Source organism: Malaclemys terrapin, chromosome 21, assembly GCF_027887155.1.
Source record: "Malaclemys terrapin pileata isolate rMalTer1 chromosome 21, rMalTer1.hap1, whole genome shotgun sequence".
NCBI classification, from domain to species: Eukaryota; Metazoa; Chordata; order Testudines; family Emydidae; genus Malaclemys; species Malaclemys terrapin.
Window position 1 is genome coordinate 16,906,223 of NC_071525.1, and position 19,285 is coordinate 16,925,507.

The 19,285-nt window shown below is 63.0% G+C and overlaps 2 protein-coding genes across 3 annotated transcripts; one reads left to right on the plus strand and one right to left on the minus strand.

The window, feature by feature from the left end:
• The first annotated feature begins 4,111 nt into the window (after positions 1-4,111).
• Positions 4,112-13,540, plus strand: TYROBP (transmembrane immune signaling adaptor TYROBP). Its single transcript, XM_054010814.1, has 5 exons — positions 4,112-4,302; positions 7,382-7,402; positions 11,637-11,774; positions 12,595-12,641; positions 13,088-13,540. The coding sequence occupies exons 1-5, from the start codon at positions 4,242-4,244 to the stop codon at positions 13,148-13,150; spliced, it is 330 nt and encodes a 109-aa protein (XP_053866789.1). The 5' UTR covers positions 4,112-4,241; the 3' UTR covers positions 13,151-13,540.
• Positions 13,541-15,830: 2,290 nt separating this feature from the next.
• HCST (hematopoietic cell signal transducer) lies at positions 15,831-19,150 on the minus strand. Of its 2 annotated transcripts, none has more exons than XM_054011031.1 (4): positions 18,913-19,150; positions 17,463-17,486; positions 16,606-16,743; positions 15,831-16,138 (listed from the first exon to the last, which is right to left on the minus strand). In XM_054011031.1, exons 1-4 carry the CDS (start codon positions 18,950-18,952, stop codon positions 16,095-16,097), a joined length of 246 nt encoding a protein of 81 aa, XP_053867006.1. In that variant the 5' UTR covers positions 18,953-19,150; the 3' UTR covers positions 15,831-16,094. The 2 variants fall into 2 exon arrangements, with proteins under 2 accessions (XP_053867006.1, XP_053867005.1); XM_054011030.1 differs by having other exon boundaries at positions 17,463-17,489; positions 18,913-19,147.
• Positions 19,151-19,285: the final 135 nt, after the last annotated feature.

Consider the following 19,285-nt stretch of genomic DNA (forward strand, 5'->3'; position numbering starts at 1 on the left):
GTCTGGGTCTGCTGAGAGCCTGAGCCCGGTGCTGGGAGAGGGGGGGGAGCTGTCCCACGTGTGAGCAACGCTGCCTGGGTCTGCTGAGAGCCTGAGCTAGGCCAGGTCCTAGGGGCCCCAGTCCTGGGGGAGGGTGTCACTGGGTCCAATTCTGGTACAGAATATTTATTTTTAAATTTATTTTATTTACAGCTGGGCCTAACTCAGCAGGCAGAGAAAGTTCCTGGTCCTCCATCCCAGCAGCATTTCAGGGATGCTGGGCATGGTCCCCCGTCTGGGCCCCAGGCATCCTTCCCTGCCCCCTGGTTGCTATCAGAGTTGCCGCAGGCCCTGGGCACATTCCTGGCTGCGGGTGCCCGGGAATACCCCAACTGGTCGGAGTGCAGGGGGAGGGTGTCCCCAGCTGGGCCCAGAGAAAGCTGCGTTGTGAGGCCGGCCAGGGCCTCCATGTGTAGTCTGTTCACCTCAGGCAAGGGGCAGAGGGCAGTAGCCAAACCAGGGCTAAAGCCCAGGAGTCCTGGCTCCCATCCCCCTCCCCTGGCTCTGACCACTAGACCCCCCTCCCCTCCAAGAGCTCACGTAGAACCCAGGAGTCCTGGCTCCCAGCCCAGGGCTTTAGCCTTCCCTCGCAGCCATGCCAGGTGGCCCATCATTACTCACCCCAATGCAATGCCAAGCAGCCCAGCTGTTGGGTGGGGTCGCCTTGCCCCATGCCTGGTAAAGAGAAACATAACACAGCCTGGTATGAGAGTCTCTTCAATTCTTTCACTCTCTGGGGAGGGGCCTGTGCTCCATCCAGAGGGCTGCGTCACGTGCCAACTGGGAGCTCCCTGGGGGGTTTATCTGCTGCCCCTGGGGAAAGGGGATTTGAATGGCCCCGCTTCGGTAACCCTACAAAGGGCTGGGGTTGATCGGCGCTATCGCAGCCAACCACCAGGGGCGCTGCTGTCTCCTGTCGCCTCGAACTCTCTAGTTCTCGGGGTTTTAGGGCTTGTGCGTCGGGACGCCTGGGTTCCGTCCCTGGGGAGGGGAGTGGGGTCTGGTGGGGGTTAGAGCAGAGGGACAGGGAGCCAGGACTCCTGGGTTCCGTCCCTGGGGAGGGGAGTGGGGTCTGGTGGGGGTTAGAGCAGAGGGACAGGGAGCCAGGACTCCTGGGTTCTGTCCCCAGCTCTAAGAGGGGAGTGGGGCCTGGGGGGTAGAGCAGGGTGCACTGGGGCAAGTATATGTGTGTGAGTGAGGGATCATGCATGCATTGTTGGCCTCTGTGTGCCTGTGCATCCATTTTTCCTTGCATGTTGCAGCCAGGGCATGTGGGCGTGCTTTTGCACCTGTGCATTTGGAGCTGAGTGTGCCGTTTGGTGCATGGAGGGGGTGCATTTTTGCACAAATCTGTGTGCATGTGTGTCACGGATTCCCAGGAGAGCCCTGAAGCAGGACTCGCTGCCATAATAGTGGGGTTGGGTGAAATGTACTTTGTTGCCTGTGGGCAAATACCCCACACTGCAGCGATTTGCAGGAACCCACGAAATCTCCCATCAGTTTGGCAGAAAGACAATCTCAGCAATGCACTGCCAGTCTGTCTGTTTTTAAATGAAAGTTTTCATACTTCAAGTTAAGCGAGGGATAGAAAGAGATTTCCTGTCTATTATAACAGGAGTTACAGGGTGTTTGTACATGGTTTAAGCAAGATTTGTTTGATTCTTTCAGTGGTAAAAATTGTCTGAATTCTGTTTATATAGATCATATCTTCACCCACCGGTTTTATGCTGTTTTTTTAGCAGCATGGGGAAATCTTTCTTGTGGGATTTGCGGGATGAACATGGAAGAAATGCGGGAGCGGGTGGGAGCAGGTTTTGCAGGTGGGACGCGCAGGGGTCTATCATGCGTGTGTCGCTGTCGGCCGCTGTGGCCATGTGCCGTGGCCCGTGCGTGAATTTTTGCTTGCACGTTGCTGCGGGAGCGTGTGGGCGTGCGTTTGCCCATGTGCGTTTGGAGCTGAGCGGTCATCTCGGTGCGTGGGGGTGAGTGTGCGCATTTTTGCACGGATCCACGTGTGCACGTGTCACAGATCCAGGGGGCCAGCCCTGGGGAGGCCCCCTTCAGCATGTCAGTTCCCCCCCCCCCCCTCACTAGGAGCAACCACCGGCCTTCACCTCCTGGGACCTAACCTCGGAGTCTTCCACCCCCCTGCGTCACGCTGTGAGCTCCCTGCAGCGAGTCTGCCTGACTTGGACACCCAAGGGAGACGTGTACCCCCAAAGGGAGCAATGTGCCCCCAACCTCCTTAATCTGGAGTGACTCTCGGGCAGTGGTGTAAAAGCAGGAGGGTTTTGAGTTGCCTGGAAAGCCCTTCATTATTAGCACAGAGAACAGCCTGGTCCATCTGGGTCAGTCCGGAGTCCTCTGACCCCGCTCTAGCTCCAGTCCAGACGCTTCTCGCTTCCAGCAGCCCCACAAGTAACAACCCCACCAGACCCCTCCTCAGCCCTTTGTTCCCCGGCTGGTCAGAGCCTCCTGGCTCCCTGCTACGGGGTCCATCCATGGGTATTAGCTGCTAGGTGCCAAATGTCCGGGCAGTTAGCATGGCCATTGTCTTCTCAGAGGCTCCATGGGCGTGGGGCCCAGGCAGGTAAGTGTCAACCACACCCGGATTTCTGCAAAAAGTAAACAACCTTTTCCCACCACCTGGGGAACCATGCACCACTTGGGGAAACTGAGGCACACACCACATTCCCACAAAACATGTTGGAAAAGTGGCCCGCTGTCCCAGCGCGTTGCTGCAACTGCATGGCTGTGGGTGTGCGTTGGTAAGATAAGGCTGCATTGGCAAGTATTTGTGCCTCGGTGCAGGACTTTATGTATGTATGTGTGTGTGCGTGCATTGCTGTGCAGGTGTTTGTGTGGGCAGGTGCATTCATTTGTGTGTTGTGCATTTGCAGAGGGGCATGTGTGCATGCAGTTTTCTTGGTGCCTTTGTGAAGAAGGGGTGTGTGGGCATCCCTGGGGGGGGTGTTTTTGTCAGTATATGTATGTATGTGTGTGTGTATTTGCAGAGGTATCTGTGCACAAAGGTGTGTGCATTTTTGTACTACTTTGCACTTGTGTGCATCTGTTTGTGTTGGCAGGTGCATGCATTTGTGCCTGAAGGTGTGTGCACTGATGTGTGTTTGCATCCATTGGGGGTGTGCATTTTGTGCAGGAGGGGTGTGGGCATCAGGTGTGTGTGCCTTATGCATAAGGGGGGTGTATTTTTGCTCACCATTGTGTGTGTATTAGCTCATACACATTGTGTATGTGCATCTGTGGGCATTTGTTTCTGTCCCCGTATGTGTGGTGCTTTTGTGCCGGGCTCTGTGTGCAACCTCACATACGCTTTCGCACTTGCGTGTGTGTGTGTGACGGGTGTGTTACTGCTCACACTCTTTCTTCTCCGCCCCTCCCCCCGTGCCCAGGGTGGGGGAGGAGTGTGGAAGTGGCTGCAGGTTTCCGGTGACCAGGCTCAGTTCCCAAACGGGGAGGGGCTTGGACTAGGCTCCGCCTCCTCTGGGGCAGCGGGTGGGGGGAGGGGGCATGCAGTAATGCAAGGCGCAGTGGGTGTGTGGGGCCAGTGCCTGACAGAATGGGGTATCTGGGGGGGCAGTGAAGTGTGAGGATGTAGTGGGGTGCAGTGGGGGTGGGGGGATGCAGCGGAGCACCATGCAGGGGCAGTGTGGGGGGTGAGGTTCCGTGGGGATGGGGGATGCAGTGACTGGTGCAGAGGCGGTGCAGTGGAGTAGGGTGTGGATTATGGATTATAGTGGGGTGCAGTGGATTGCAGTGTAGTGTGGTGATGCAGTGCCCAGCACGGGGTGTGGGGGTGCAGTGGGGGTGCAGTGCCCAGTGCAGTTAGGCATGGGGGTACAGTGTGGTGCGGTGATGCAGTGCCTAGCGCAGTGGAGTACAGTGAGGCATGGAGTGCAGGGGTTGCAGTGGGGCGGGGGTGCAGAGGATTGCAGTGAGGTGAGGGGGTGCAGTACCAGGCACAGTGGGGAGGCAGTAGTTAACCCGCGGTGGGGGCGGGCTGTGCACTGCGGTCTCTAGCTCTTCCCCCCCCCCCCCCCCCCCCCGGCCTCATCCCTTCCTCTTTTCAAGGGTTTCCTGTCCGTGCTGTCTCTTGGCTCTGTCCCCAGCACCCGGCCCCTCCCGCGGGGACCCCAGCGCCCGGCAGACACCCCAGCCAGACACCTCCGCACCCCAGCACCATGGGACCTCCGGGCCCCCAACCCCTCCACGCCCTACTGGGCTTGGCCTGGGCGCTGCTGGGTGAGTCTGACCCCCCCCCCGCTCTCCCAAACCTCCCCTGCATTGCAGCTCCCCCAGATCTATCCCCTCCCCCACAGCCCCCCAGACTTCTCCCCACAGCCCCCAGATCTATCCCTCCCCCAGACAGCCCCCAGATCTATCCCCTCCCCTGCAGCCCACCATATGTCTCCTCACAGCCCCCCCCCATATATCCCCTCCCCCCCGCACCACCAGATATATCCCCTCCCCCACAGCCCACCAGACTTCTCTCCACAGCCCCCAGTTCTATCCCCTCTCCCACACCTCCTCCCATTAACACGAGTTGCCCCCCCCCCCCCCCAGGACCTGCCTTTCCCCCCTTCTCCCCATTCATCAGAAGAGTCCCCACACACACACACACACACACACTGCCTCCCAATATCTCCCCACCCTACCTGGGCAGAATGCCATCATCCCCTATAGTGCCCCCCATCTCTATCACCCACCTGCCCCCCCCGACCAGCCCCGCTCTCCACCAATACAATCCCCCCCCCCATCACAGCCCCAGCTCATTTGCTCCCCCATCCTCCTTAGACTCCCCCACCAATCAACAGCCCCCCGGCACTCCAGAGGAGCATTGCCCATTGATGCCCATGGGATGCTGGGGACCCCTCCTGGCCTGGGGGGCAGTGGGGGCAGGAATGGGGGTCCCAGCAGGGTCCTGTCTCCTCATCCACCCTGCCTCCCACTCTGCTGTGGGCTTCCCAACCCCCCTTCCCCCAGGGCCTCCCCTTCTGCAACCCCTGCGGCTTCTCCTTTCCAAGAAGAGACTCAACAAAGAACAACATGAGGGGGATGGGCAAGGCCTGGACGCCTGGGTTCTCTCCCCAGCTCTGGGAGGGGAGTGGGGTCCAGTGGTTAGAGCGGGGGGGGGGGGGGCTGAGAACCAGGACTCCTGGGTCTGGGAGGGGTGTGGGGTCTAGTGGTTAGAGCAGGGGAGTGCTGGGAGCCAGGACTCCTGGGTTCTCTCCCTGGCTCTGGGAGGGGAGTGGGGTCTAGTGGTTGGAGCAGGGGAGGCTGGGAGCCAGCTTGGAGCAGGAGTGTGTGGGGTTGGGATAGGGAGCCATGGCTCCTGGGTTCCACCCATGCAGGGCCTTGATCAAGTCCCTTACCCTGCTCAGTGCCTCAGTTTCCCTTGGCTGAGTGGTGTTAATGTGATGGCACAGATGGAGCTAGCAGTGGAAGTGGCGGGGGGGGGGCACAAGCTGTCTGGGTGCCCTGTGGGGCTCAGGCTCCTACTTATGGGTCTCCCCTCCCCCAACACTTCTCTGTATCCTTCCTCCTTCAATCTCCAGCCGTAGCGTGCTTAAAAATACCCAGCCGCAGGACTCGAGCTTCCGGCCTCCTCAGCCCTGGCATACCCTGCTCACAATAACGCAATGGAACCCAGAAGTCCGGGCTCCAAGCCCCCTCTGCTCTAACCACTAGACCCTACTGCCTTCCCAGACCTAGGGAGAGGACCCAGGAGTCCTGGTGCCAGCCCCAGGGGTTTCTGGTCCATGGAGGTCATTGGTACAGTGCCCCAGTGGCATGGTGACCTCAGGGTGTTAGACACAACCTAAGGGAGGGACAGAGGGTGGGAGATGGGGGGGGCGGAATCCTACTACTCCCCCCCCCCCCCATACAAACACAGAGCGGGGGCAGGCCTCAAGCAGAGAAACCAGAGGTGTGAAACTGACCACGGGCCCTGCAACAGCTGGGGCCCCGCAAACGGATCCGAAACACATCACTTGCAGAGTTGGGGGGGGGAGGGTCACTGCACAGATACCACATGGGAGCTGAGATCACAACCCAGCCCTGCCCCCGCTGCAGTCGGGGGGTGACTCCGGATCGTTCTGGGGGGAGCTGAGATCAGAACCCAGCCCTGCCCCTGCTGGAGTCGGGGTGACTCCAGATCGTTCTGGGGGGAGCTGAGATCAGAACCCAGCCCTGCCCACGCTGCAATCAGGGGGTGACTCCGGATTGAGCCGTGGGGAGCTGAGATCAGAACCCAGCCCTGCCCCCACTGCAGTCAGGGGGTGACTCCGGATTGAGCCGGGGGGAGCTGAGATCAGAACCCAGCCCTGCCCCTGCTGGAGTCAGGGGGTGACTCCAGATCGTTCTGGGGGGAGCTGAGATCAGAACCCAGCCCTGCCCCCGCTGCAGTCAGGGGGTGACTCCGGATTGAGCCGTGGGGAGCTGAGACCAGAACCCAGCCCTGCCCCCGCTGCAGTCAGGGAGTGACTCCGGATTGACCCCGGGGGAGCTGAGATCAGAACCCAGCCCTGCCCCCGCTGCAGTCAGGGAGTGACTCCGGATTGACCCCGGGGGAGCTGAGATCAGAACCCAGCCCTGCCCCCGCTGCAGTCAGGGAGTGACTCCGGATCGACCTGGGGGGAGCTGAGATCAGAACCCAGCCCTGCCCCCGCTGCAGTCAGGGGGTGACTGCGGATCGAGCCGGGGGAGCTGAGATCAGGACAGTCTCGGAGATAGGAACTTCGGAAGGGACTTTGCCCAAGGTCTCAGAGTGAAGCTGGAGCCGTGTCCGTGCCAGGCGGATGTTAGCGCAGAGGGCTGGGGAGGGAACATTGTTATTGGATCGAGGTGCGCTGTGGAGCGACAGAGCGAGCCGGGGAGCCCGCAGGCCCCTGGCCATGGACCCCACGGAGCTCGACCACACGGCTCAGCCCAGCAGCCCCCTGGCCCATAAGAGTGATTCACTCCCCTGCCCGCCTCCTCGTGCTAATTATCCAACTTACACAGTAGTCCAGGGGCAGATCTGGGACGAGAACCCAGGAGTCCTGGCTCCCAGCCCCCCCTGCTCTAACCACTAGCCCCCACTTCTCTCCCAGAGCTGGGGAGAGAATGCAGGAGACCTGGCCCCCAGACCCCCCCTGGTCTAACCACTAGCCCCCACTTCTCTCCCAGAGCTGGGGAGAGAATTCAGGAGTCCTGGCCCCCAGACCCCCCTGCTCTAACCGCTAGCCCCCACTTCCCTCCCACAGCTGGGGAGAGAACCCAGGAGTCCTGGCTCCCAGCCCCCCCAACCATTAGACTGAGGAACCTTTTCTTTGTCTTGCAGGTTCTGTTAACGCACAGAGAGGTGAGGAGCCGCCTCACACCTAGGGGCTGGAACTTGGCGGGGGGAGGGGGATGGGGGGGCTGGGGGCTGGTCACGCCACTGGCTTGAGGGGGTTTCCAGGGTTTCCAGTTTGGTTCAGTGGCTCTCAGCTGCCCCCCACACTCCCACTATACAAATTGTTCCAGCACCCCTGCCCCACACCCCATTCCATCCCTGCCCCCAGCTCGCTTCCCTGCGTCTCTACTCCCCCCTCCCTGCCCCCCACTGCCTCTACTCCCCCACCCTGCCCCACACCCCATTCCATCCCTGCCCCCCAGCTCGCTTCCCTGCGTCTCTACTCCCCCCTCCCTGCCCCCCACTGCCTCTACTCCCCCACCCTGCCCCACACCCTATTTCGTAGAGTTACCATACGTCCGGATTTTCCCGGACATGTCCGGCTTTTGGGGGCTCAAATCCCCGTCCGGGGGGAAATCCCCAAAAGCCGGGCATGTCCGGGAAAATCGGGAGGGAGGGAGGGCTCGGCCGGGGCCTCTTTGGCCGGGGCCGGTGCGGGGCCGGGCCGGGGTCGTGGGGCCGGGGGCATGGTGCCGGGCCGGGAGCCGGCCGGGGTCGCAGTGCCGGGCCGGGCGGGGAGCAGGGGGCGCGGTGCCGGGAGCCGGTCCGGGCCCGCGGGTCCGGGCCGCCGGGGGGTGCGCCGGGCCGCGGAGCCGCTGGAGGGTGCGCCGGGCCGGGCCGCTGGGGGGTGCGCTGGGCCGGGAGCCGCGGGGTGCGCTGAGCCGGGGGGCCGGTCCGGGGTCGCGGGGCCTGGGGGTGCGCCGGGCCGCGGGGGTGCGCCGGGCCGCGGAGCTGCGGGGTGCGCTGAGCCGGGGGGCCGGTCCGGGAGCCGGTCCGGGGCCGCGGGGTGCGCCGGGCCGCGGAGTGCGCTGAGCCGGGGGGCCGGTCCGGGAGCCGGTCCGGGGCCGCGGGGTGCGCCGGGCCGCGGAACCGCGGGGGTGCGCTGAGCCGGGGGGCCGGTCCGGGAGCCGGTCCGGGGTCGCGGGGCCGGGGGGTGCGCTGGGCCGCCGGGGGCCGGCAGTGCTGGGCGGGCCGGGGGTGGTCGGCCGGGGCCGGCCGGCACCCCAGGGCCCGAGCCGACCCAGGCTGGAGCCGCGGGGGGGCCAGCCTGGGCCGCACCTCCTCCCCCCCCCCCCTCCTTTACCTGCTTCAGGCTTCCCGCAAATTAAATGTTCGCGGGAAGCAGGGGAGGGGGCGGAGACTTTGGGGAGGGGGCGGAGTTGGGGCGTGGGCGGGGCTGGGGGCGGGGCCGGGGTCCCATGGAGTGTCCTCCATTTGGAGGCACAAAATATGGTAACCCTACTATTTCGTCCCTGCCCCTCAGCTCGCTTCCCTGCGTCTCTACTCCCCCCTCCCTGCCCCCCACTGCCTCTACTCCCCCACCCTGCCCCACACCCCATTCCATCCCTGCCCCCAGCTCGCTTCCCTGCGTCTCTACTCCCCCCTCCCTGCCCCCCACTGCCTCTACTCCCCCACCCTGCCCCACACCCTATTCCGTCCCTGCCCCCCAGCTCGCTTCCCTGCCCCCCTGCGTCTCTACTCCCCCCACCCTGCCCCCACTGCCTCTACTCCCCCACCTTTCCCCACACCCCATTCCATCCCTGCCCCCAGCTCGCTTCCCTGCGTCTCTACTCCCCCCTCCCTGCCCCCCACTGCCTCTACTCCCCCACCCTGCCCCACACCCTATTCCGTCCCTGCCCCCCAGCTCGCTTCCCTGCCCCCCTGCGTCTCTACTCCCCCCACCCTGCCCCCACTGCCTCTACTCCCCCACCTTTCCCCACACCCCATTCCATCCCTGCCCCCAGCTCGCTTCCCTGCGTCTCTACTCCCCCCTCCCTGCCCCCCACTGCCTCTACTCCCCCACCCTGCCCCACACCCTATTCCGTCCCTGCCCCCCAGCTTGCTTCCCTGCCCCCCTGCGTCTCTACTCCCCCACCCTGCCCCACACCCCATTCCATCCCTGCCCCCCAGCTTGCTTCCCTGCCCCCCTGCGTCTCTACTCCCCCCTCCCTGCCCCCCACTGTCTCTACTGCCCCACCCTGCCCCCCACCCTATTCCATCCCTGCCCCCAGCTCGCTTCCCTGCCCCCCTGTGTCTCTACTCCCCCCTCCCTGCTCCCCACTGCCTCTACTCCCCCACCCTGCCCCACACCCCATTCCATCCCTGCCCCCCAGCTTGCTTCCCTGCCCCCCTGCGTCTCTACTCCCCCACCCTGCCCCACACCCCATTCCATCCCTGCCCCCTAGCTCGCTTCCCTGCATCTCTACTCCCCCCTCCCTGCCCCCCACTGCCTCTACTCCCCCACCCTGCCCCACACCCTATTCCTTCCCTGCCTCCCTACATCTCTACTCTCCCCCCTGCTCCCCACTGCCTCTACTCCCCTACCCCACCCCACACCCCATTCCTTCCCTGCCTCCCTACGTCTCTACTCTCCCCCCTGCCCCCCACTGCCTCTACTCCCCCACCCTGCCCCACACCCCATTCCATCCCTGCCCCCAGCTCGCTTCCCTGCGTCTCTACTCCCCCCTCCCTGCCCCCCACTGCCTCTACTCCCCCACCCTGCCCCACACCCTATTCCGTCCCTGCCCCCCAGCTCGCTTCCCTGCCCCCCTGCGTCTCTACTCCCCCCACCCTGCCCCCACTGCCTCTACTCCCCCACCTTTCCCCACACCCCATTCCATCCCTGCCCCCAGCTCGCTTCCCTGCGTCTCTACTCCCCCCTCCCTGCCCCCCACTGCCTCTACTCCCCCACCCTGCCCCACACCCTATTCCGTCCCTGCCCCCCAGCTCGCTTCCCTGCCCCCCTGCGTCTCTACTCCCCCCTCCCTGCCCCCCACTGTCTCTACTGCCCCACCCTGCCCCCCACCCTATTCCGTCCCTGCCCCCAGCTCGCTTCCCTGCCCCCCTGTGTCTCTACTCCCCCCTCCCTGCTCCCCACTGCCTCTACTCCCCCACCCTGCCCCACACCCCATTCCATCCCTGCCCCCCAGCTTGCTTCCCTGCCCCCCTGCGTCTCTACTCCCCCACCCTGCCCCACACCCCATTCCATCCCTGCCCCCCAGCTCGCTTCCCTGCATCTCTACTCCCCCCTCCCTGCCCCCCACTGCCTCTACTCCCCCACCCTGCCCCACACCCTATTCCTTCCCTGCCTCCCTACATCTCTACTCTCCCCCCTGCTCCCCACTGCCTCTACTCCCCTACCCCACCCCACACCCCATTCCTTCCCTGCCTCCCTACGTCTCTACTCTCCCCCCTGCTCCCCACTGCCTCTACTCCCCCACCCTGCCCCACACCCTATTCCGTCCCTGCCCCCTGCATCTCTACTCCCCCTCCCTGCTCCCCACTGCTTCTACTCCCCCACCCTGCCCCACACCCCATTCCTTCCCTGCCTCCCTACGTCTCTACTCTCCCCCCTGCCCCCCACTGCCTCTACTCCCCCACCCTGCCCCACACCCTATTCCGTCCCTGCCCCCTGCATCTCTACTCCCCCTCCCTGCTCCCCACTGCTTCTACTCCCCCACCCTGCCCCACACCCCATTCCTTCCCTGCCTCCCTACGTCTCTACTCTCCCCCCTGCCCCCCACTGCCTCTACTCCCCCACCCTGCCCCACACCCTATTCCGTCCCTGCCCCCCAGCTCGCTTCCCTGCCCCCCTGCGTCTCTACTCCCCTCTCCCTGCCCCCCACTGCCTCTACTCCCCCACCCCACACCCCATTCCTTCCCTGCCTCCCTACGTCTCTACTCTCCTCCCTGCTCCCCACTGCTTCTACTCCCCCACCCTGCCCCACACCCCATTCCTTCCCTGCTCCCTAGCTCGGTTCTCTCCCCTCCCTGCCCCCCTGCATCTCTACTCCCCCACCCCCTCCCTGTTCCCACAGCCCTTCTCTGCCCCACCACTCTGGTCTCAGCCCCCTGCTCCCCACACCCCCTTGCCTTTTTCCTCCCCCACCCCAGCTGGCTACTCTCCATTTCGTGCCCCCTTGTCTTCTCTCTCTGCCCCCCACACGCAGTCCCACACAACCCCCACCCCTCCCCTCGTGGCCCCCTGCTCCCAGCCCCCGTCTCCTTCTCTCCCTGCCCCCCACTCCCCAATCTCCTTACCATCCTCCCCCCACACCCTGCCCCGCCCCCACCCTCTCTCCTCCCCCCCATACCCCACAGATCCATTGCTCGATGCCCATCTCTCTCCCCCCCCGCCCAGATTGCACTGGCTGCCCCCAGCTGAGCGGGGGGCTGATCGCGGGGCTGGTCGTGGGGGACCTGCTGCTGACGCTGCTCATCGCTGTGGCTGTCTACTGCGTGGCTGGCAAGATCCACCTCTCGCGGGGCAGCGCACAGGGTACGGCACCGGGGAGCGTGCTGGGGCCGGGGGGTGCACAGGGGGTAGGGGTCATACAGGGAACGGGGGGCACCCAGGGGATGGGGCAGGGGAGAAATTGAGGGGCAGCCAGGAGGTGGAGCAGGGGAAGAGGTGGCGGTGCACAGGGGATGGGGTTGGGGGTCATACAAGGAATGGGGGGCACCCAGGCGATGGGGTGGAATTTGGGGGTGCACAGGGTATGGGATTGGGGGTCATACAAGGAATGGGGGGCACCCAGGGGATGGGGCAGTTGAGGAATTTGGCGGTGCACAGGGTATGGAGTTGGAGGTCCTACAGGGAATGGGGGGCACCCAGGGGATGGGGCAGGGGAGGAATTGGGGGTGCACAGGGGATGAGGTTGGGGGTTTTACAGGGAATGGGGGGCATCCAGGGGATAGGGCAGAGGAGGAATTGGGGGTGCACAGGGGATGGGGTTGGGGGTCATACAGGGAACAGGGGGCACCCAGGGGATGGGGCGGGGGAAGGATCGGGGCCAGCCAGGGGATGGGGCAGGGGAGGAATTGAGGTGCACATGGTATGGGGTTGGGGATCATACAGGGAACAGGGGGCACCCAGGGGATGAGGCGGGGAAAGGATCGGGGCCAGCCAGGGGATGGAGTTGGGGAGGGAGCCAGGGACACCTGGGAAAACGGGGGGCTCCCAGCGAGAAGGGTTGAGTGCATGGGAGGGAGTGTCTCTGCTGCCACCTGCTGGCAGGATGGGCCCTGCTCTCCCTGTGTCCGTCTGTCCCTGATCACCCCCTGCACGCACAGACAGACATTTATTTCTTTCCCCCCAGGGGAGGCCAAGAAGCCCGCCGCCCCTGAGACGGAGTCGCCGTACCAGGTGAGCATGACCTGCTGTTTCCACTGGCCCCAGCCCCTCTACCCCACAATATATCACGACCGGGGTTGTCTCAGCCGTGTGTCAGGGCCCCGCACTGCCCAGAGTGCCTGGGGATTTGCCCTCAGTTACAGCCACTAGTTGGCAGGGATCTTGGCTCCTGACTGCTACTAACGATCCTTAGCACCATCACTTACCCTCCCAGAACCTGCGCAGGGAGGGGGCAGGGAAAATAGCATTAGCCCTGTTTGATATGATAGGGAAACCAAGGCACAGATCAGGATGTGATTTGAATTGGTGGCAGAGTAGGGGATAGAACCCAGGAGTCCTGGCTCCCAGTCCCCCTGCTCTAACCACTAGACTCCACTGCCCTCCCCACGCTGGGGTAGAACCTAGGAGTCCTGGCTCCCAGGAGCCCTCTCTGACGCTCTCCCTTTCTCCTCTTGTAGGAGCTCCAGGGTCAGAGGATGGATATTTATAGTGACCTGAAGAAATCGGGAGCCAATTATTAATGCCCCGTCTCCGTCTCACGCCCGCTCTGCACCCAAGCGGCTGGTGCCAGCGTTTCAAATCCATGCAGCCTTCATTGTTTATCTCCATGCCACCCGCTCTGAGCACCGTTCCGTGCAAACATGCAGCCCCCCTAAATCTGCAGCATTGATCCCACCCCGCATAGGTGCCGACTCCGTGGGTGCTCCGGGGCTGGAGCACCAATGGGGAAAAATTCCCCACCCCAGCTCACCTCCGCCTCCTCCCCTGAGCACCCCGCCGCATCCTTCTTCTCCCTCCTCCCTCCCAGCGCTTGTGCCGCGAAACAGCTGTTTCGCGTGGCAAGCATTGGGAGGGAGGGGGAGGAGGAGGAATGCGCCACGCTCAGGGAAGAGGCGAAACCGGGGTGGGGAATTGGGGATGGGCCAATAGGGGCATGGAGGGGGCGGAGTCGGGGCGGGGCCGGGGCAGGGGGGCGTGAGCACCCACCGGCGCCAAGGAAAGTTCTTCGGAGATGCATTTCCTCTCTGCTGGACTCGTTTAATCTCTAGTTCAAGTGCCCTGCTTGTGTCTGGGTGAGGGGGTTACAAAGACCCCGACCCTGGTCCCTGGTTGTGGTTTTGCGATCTTAACAAAGTTTTTTGACTGGGAATTTCCTTCCTTGCTGTTTTTCTCCTCAACGTTATTGGTACAATTTCAGCTTTAACAAAGTCTTTTCGTCGGGAATTTTCTTAGTAGTTTTTCCTTCATCGAAGTTATTGGTACAATTTCAAATTGTTTTTTTTCCGTTAAAGTTCTTGGGCTGATGTTAACAACATTTTTTGGCTGAAAATTTCCAAAGTTGCTTTTTTGCCTTATTGAAATTCTTTGTCCTGTTTCTATTTAAATGAAATTTTTAGCTTGTGAATTATCATAGTTTTTCTCTATTCCATCCCTGTTGCTATTACTAGCCCTATGTCAGTGTTTAAGTTTTTGTGACTGGGAGGTTTCTTGGTTGCCGTTTTTTCCTGGTTAAAGCTATTGGTACAATGTCCACATTAACAAAGTTTTTTCGGCCAGGAATTTCTCAAATGTGTTATTTTTGTTCGTGTTGAAGTGCTTGGTACGATTTCAAGTTTAATAAAGCTTATTTGCTGAGAGTTTCCTCTGAGGCAGATGCATCTGTTGACACAACAAGGAGCAATGATCTCAAGTTGCAGTGGGGGAGGTTTAGGTTGGATATTAGGAAACATTATTTCACTAGGTGGGTGGTGAAGCACTGGACTGGGTTCCACCTGGTGGAATCTCCTTCCTTAGAGGTTTTTAAGGCCCGGCTTGACAAAACCCTGGCTGGGATGATTTAGTTGGGGTTGGTCCTGCTGCTTTGAGCAGGCGGTTGGACTAGATGACCTCCTGAGGTCCCTTCCAACCCTGATATTCTATGATTCTATCTCAGCACCTGGTGAGCCATCACTATGAGGTGTTATGTGCAGCTGTTATCCCGCTGCCTCGCCCCAGAGGTGGCTGCATCTCAGCACCGAGTGAGTCATGCCTGTAGCTAAGATCTCTAAAGTGCTGGCGCCCCCTAGAGAGGAAAGTCCCCATGTTCCATTCCCTGCACCCCTGAGCTAGCCAGACCCAAACCCTAGCCCTGGGACTGGATGGGAGCCGGTGCCCCGAGAGAGGAAAGACCCGGTGTCCCATTCCCCACCCCCCTGAGAGCCAGCCAGTTGCCACCCTGGGGCTGGATTGGAGCCAGCAACCCCTAGAGGGGCACTGAGCTGCAGAGAACAGGGTGGGGGCTCAGTAGGGGGCGCCGTGCTGCAGGGAGTCACAATAAAGCAAGCACCACTGGAGTCAAAATAAACAGGCCCCACTTGTTTTAATGGGAAAGATGAAGAGAAGCAATTAGGTGGCTTATAGCTCCAAATCCTTTGACGCTTGGGGCTGATGGGGGTTGGGTGGGGGCAGACGGGGGTGTCTATTTCCTCCCCCCTTCCCTGGGGGTGGCTGGGTAGCGCCCCCAAAAGTTGGCCCTCCCTTAGCATTAGCCCAGAAGCTCACTGGCTCCCTTTCATTGCCCCCCAATGTCAGCCCCCACCAGCTTCCCCCCTGTCTATATTTGGGGTGTCCTGGCAATTGGGGTGTTTCCCTCACGGATCCAGCCCTTCCCCTGCTAGGAATGGAGCTAAATTCTGCACCCCCTGAACTGGTCCCAGAGTCCCCCCCTCCAGGGCTCAGCCCCCCCAAACTACAGCCCCCCCAAAAGGGGAATGTGCGCCCCCAAAATGACTGCCTTTACATTCACCCCCGAACTGGGGAAAGCCCTTGGGATTGGCCATGAAACTGGGAACCCCCAGCAACACCCAAACTGGGGCTAGGGCATGTGATTCTGTCACCAAACAGCAGGGGGCACTGGGGAGCCAAGAGTCCACCTGACTGCACCCCAAATCCCTGACCACATCAGCCTCCCAAGCCAGCGCCCCCTAGAGGGGAAAGGCCCTGTGTCCCATTTCTCCCCCCGCCCCCCAAGCCAGCCAGTCCCCGATCTGGGGCTGTATTGGAGTCAGCCCTCCCTAGAGGGGAAAGCCCCCGTGTCCCATTTCTCCCCCCCCCACCCCTGAGCCAGCCAGTCCCCCGACCTGGGGCTGGATTGGAGCCAGCGCCGTCCAGAGGGGAAAGCCCCCGTGTCCCATTTCTCCCCCCCCCCACCCCCGAGCCAGCCAGTCCCCCGATCTGGGGCTGTATTGGAGTCAGCCCTCCCTAGAGGGGAAAGGCCCCATGTCCCATTCTCCGCCTCTGTGGGCCAGCCAGTCCGCACCCTGGGGCCAGATCGGAGCCGGCGCCTCCTAGAGGGGAAAGGCCCCATGTCCCATGTGTTGGGGCAAGGAAGTGCTGGTATCTGCGGAGAATGTCGATCTCCCGGTGGTGAGGATGGTGTTTGCAGTGGGATCAGCTAGGTGGTGGGGGTGGGAGTGGGGGGGAGGGTCAGTTGACTCTTCCAGGCATGTTCATATAAACCTTCTGGTCTTCTACAGAGAGAGACAAGCAAAGAGCTTCTGTTAGCAAACAGCCAGTCTGATTCGGGAGGCGGGGAAATGGCAGTGGGGCAGGGGGTGGTGTGGGGGTGGGGATCCCGGCAACAGGAGAGGGGGTGGCATGGGGGGATCCAGTGAGGCAGGGGGCGATGTGGGGCACACAGGCTGGTGGGGATCCCAGCAGTGGGGGAGAAGGCAATAGGCTGGGGGGATCCTGGCAGTGGGGGAGAAGGCAATAGGCCTGGCAGTGGGGGAGGTGGTGGCACGGGGGGAATCCTGGCAGTGGGGGAGGTGGTGGCACGGGGGGAATCCTGGCAGTGGGGGAGGTGGTGGCATGGTGGGATCCCGGCAGTGGGGGAGGAGGCAGTAGGCTGGGGGGATCCTGGCAGTGGGGGAGGGAGTGGCATGGTGGGATCCCAGCAGTGGGGGAGGGATTGGGGGTTCTCCGCCCCCCTACTCACCGCTGTTGCCCGTGGGTTTGCCGCAGCGCTTGGTGCAGTGATACACCCCAGCGATGAGGAACAGGGTGAAGATGAGGTCGCCGATTACCACGCCGACGATGACGGGCGTCTGGATCTGGTAGCAATCCCCACACGGCCCTGCAGGAGAGCGGCTGTGAGCCCCATAACGCAGCGTGGGATTAGGGGCACCGGGCTGCAGGGAACAGGGTGAGGGCTAAGCAGGGGGCGCTGTGCTGCGGGGACCAGGGCGGGGGGGTTCAACGGTGGCGCTGTACTATGGGGAGCGGGGCGGGGGGGCTCAGCAGGGGGCACTGTGCTGCAGGGAGCAGGGGGGCTCAGCAGGGGGCGCTGTGCTGTGGGGAGTGGGCGGTGGCTCAGCAGGGGGCGCTGTGCTGTGGGGACCGGGGCGGGGGGGTTCAGCGGTGGTGCTGTGCTGTGGGGAGCAGGGGGGCTCAGCAGGGGGCGCTGTGCTGTGGGGAGCAGAGGGGCTCAGCAGGGGGCGCTGTGCTGCGGGGACCAGGGCAGGGGGTTCAGTAGGGGGCACTGTGCTGTGGGGAGCGGGGCGGGGGGCTCAGCAGGGAGTACTGTGCTGCAGGGAGCAGGGGGGCTCAGCAGGGGGCGCTGTGCTGTGGGGAGCGGGGCGGAGGGCTCAGCAGGGGGCGCTGTGCTGTGGGGAGCAGGGGGGCTCAGCAGGGGGCGCTGTGCTGTGTGGAGTGGGGCGGAGGGCTCAGCAGGGGGCGCTGTGCTGTGGGGAGCCGGGCCAGTGGGTGTGTTTGCTGCCCCCTGCTGGAGGGGCTGAGCCCTGTGCTGTGTGTGTCCCGCTCTCCGTGGCTCGGCTCCGTCTGGCTCTCACTCACCCTGTCCCTGAGCGGAGACAGCGTCTGCTGCGGAGAGAAAGGAAACGGGGGTGATCCAGCTCCAGCCCCGCTTCTACAAGCATCTGCCCCCATGTCCCCCTCATCCCCTCCCCCACACAACCCCCCACGCCCTAACCCCCCCTTGGCCCCTGCCCCGCTGATCCAGTAATGCAGCCGTTCCCTGCTGTGTCACTCAATAATGATTAAAAACCCAAGGAAATTCCCTCCCCAAAAACTCCGTTTAGCTGCAATTCAATTGGCTTCCTTCTGCTCCGCCCCCACTGCAGCCCCTCCCCCCCAGCCACAGCTCTGCCGGTGCCCCTCACTCCCGACCCACAGCCCCCTGCCAGCCCAGCCCTGGGGTCCACCCCCTAGCTCTTCCGGTGCCCCTCACTCCCAACCCACAGCCCCTGCTAGCCCAGCCCTGGGGTCCACCCCACAGGTCTTCCGGTGCCTCTCACTCCCAACCCACAGCCCCCTGCCAGCCCAGCCCTGGGGTCCACCCCCCAGCTCTGACCCACAGCCCGCCTTGCTGTACAGAGCAGTACCCAGTTTCCTTGCCCAGCCGTGAGGGGGCTCTCGCTGTGGATATGTGGGGGCTGAGGGGTGGGGAATGGCCACTCTGGGGGGGAGGAGCCAGGTGTGCTCATGACCCCCCTAGGCAGCATCTGGGGTTCAGCCGGGAAGAGGAAGCGAAAGTGAAGTTTGAGACACTTCCCTGTCCCTGGTTCTAGCCGGGGGATTGCACAAGGGGATGTGACAGCAAAAGGAGCTCACGGAAACTTCTTCCCTGGGGAGATCGGCCCGACCCCCACACTGCCACCAACCCAGCCAGAGGCCAGCCTCCATCCCCCACCTGCTCCCCTCGGGTCACAGCCCGCCATGCCCACAGCTCCCCCCATCTGTCACTTAGTACAAGGGAATTGCCCCAGAGCCTGGGAGCCCGGACTCCTGGGTTCCCCCCACTGTTGCCAGCGGAGAGAGGTCTAGTGGATTAGAGCGGGGGCAGAGGAGTTGCAAGCAGGACTCCTGGGTTCTGTCCCCAGCGCTGGGAGGGGAGTGGAGTCTAGTGGGTTAGAGCAGGGGGGCTGGGAGCCCGGACTCCTGGGTTCTCCCCATTGCTGCCAGCAGAGTGGGGTCGAATGGATTAGAGCAGGGGGGCTGGGAGGCCGGACTCCTGGATTCTGTCCCCACTGCTGGGAGGGGAGTGGGGTCTAGTGAGTTACAGCGGAGGGGGCAGAGGGGTTGCAAGCCAGGACTCCTGGGTTCTGTCCCTGGTTGGGGAGGGGAGTGGGGTCTAGTGGTTTAGAGCAGGGGCGCTGGGAGCCTGGACTCCTGGGTTCTCCCCACTGCTGCCAGCGGAGTGGGGTCTAGTGGATTAGAGCGGGGGCAGAGGGGTTGGGAGCCAGGACTCCTGGGTTCTCTCCGCAGGCACCCGGTGGACACTCACCAATGAGGAGGCAGAGGAAGGGCAGGGCAGGGCCCCACATGGTGAGCTAGCCCCGGGCAGGTCTACGGGCAGCGCAGCCAGCGCTCAGCCACTCTCCCCTCCAGCAGCGGCCAGGCGATTGCTACATGTTTGTGACGTTCTCCCTGGGGCCCAGCACCTGTCACAGTCACCCACATCCGGGGCTGGAGCGCGGCCCAGGCAGACCATGGCAAAAACACACAGGATGTGGGGGAGGGCAGAGCGCAGGGGCTGAGTCACATTTGCCAGCCAGAGGCTGTTGCTATATCCCCCCCCCCCCCCCCGCTCTAACCACTAGACCCCCTCTCCTCTCAGAGCCAGGGAGAGAACCCAGGAGTTCTGGTTCCCAGCCCCC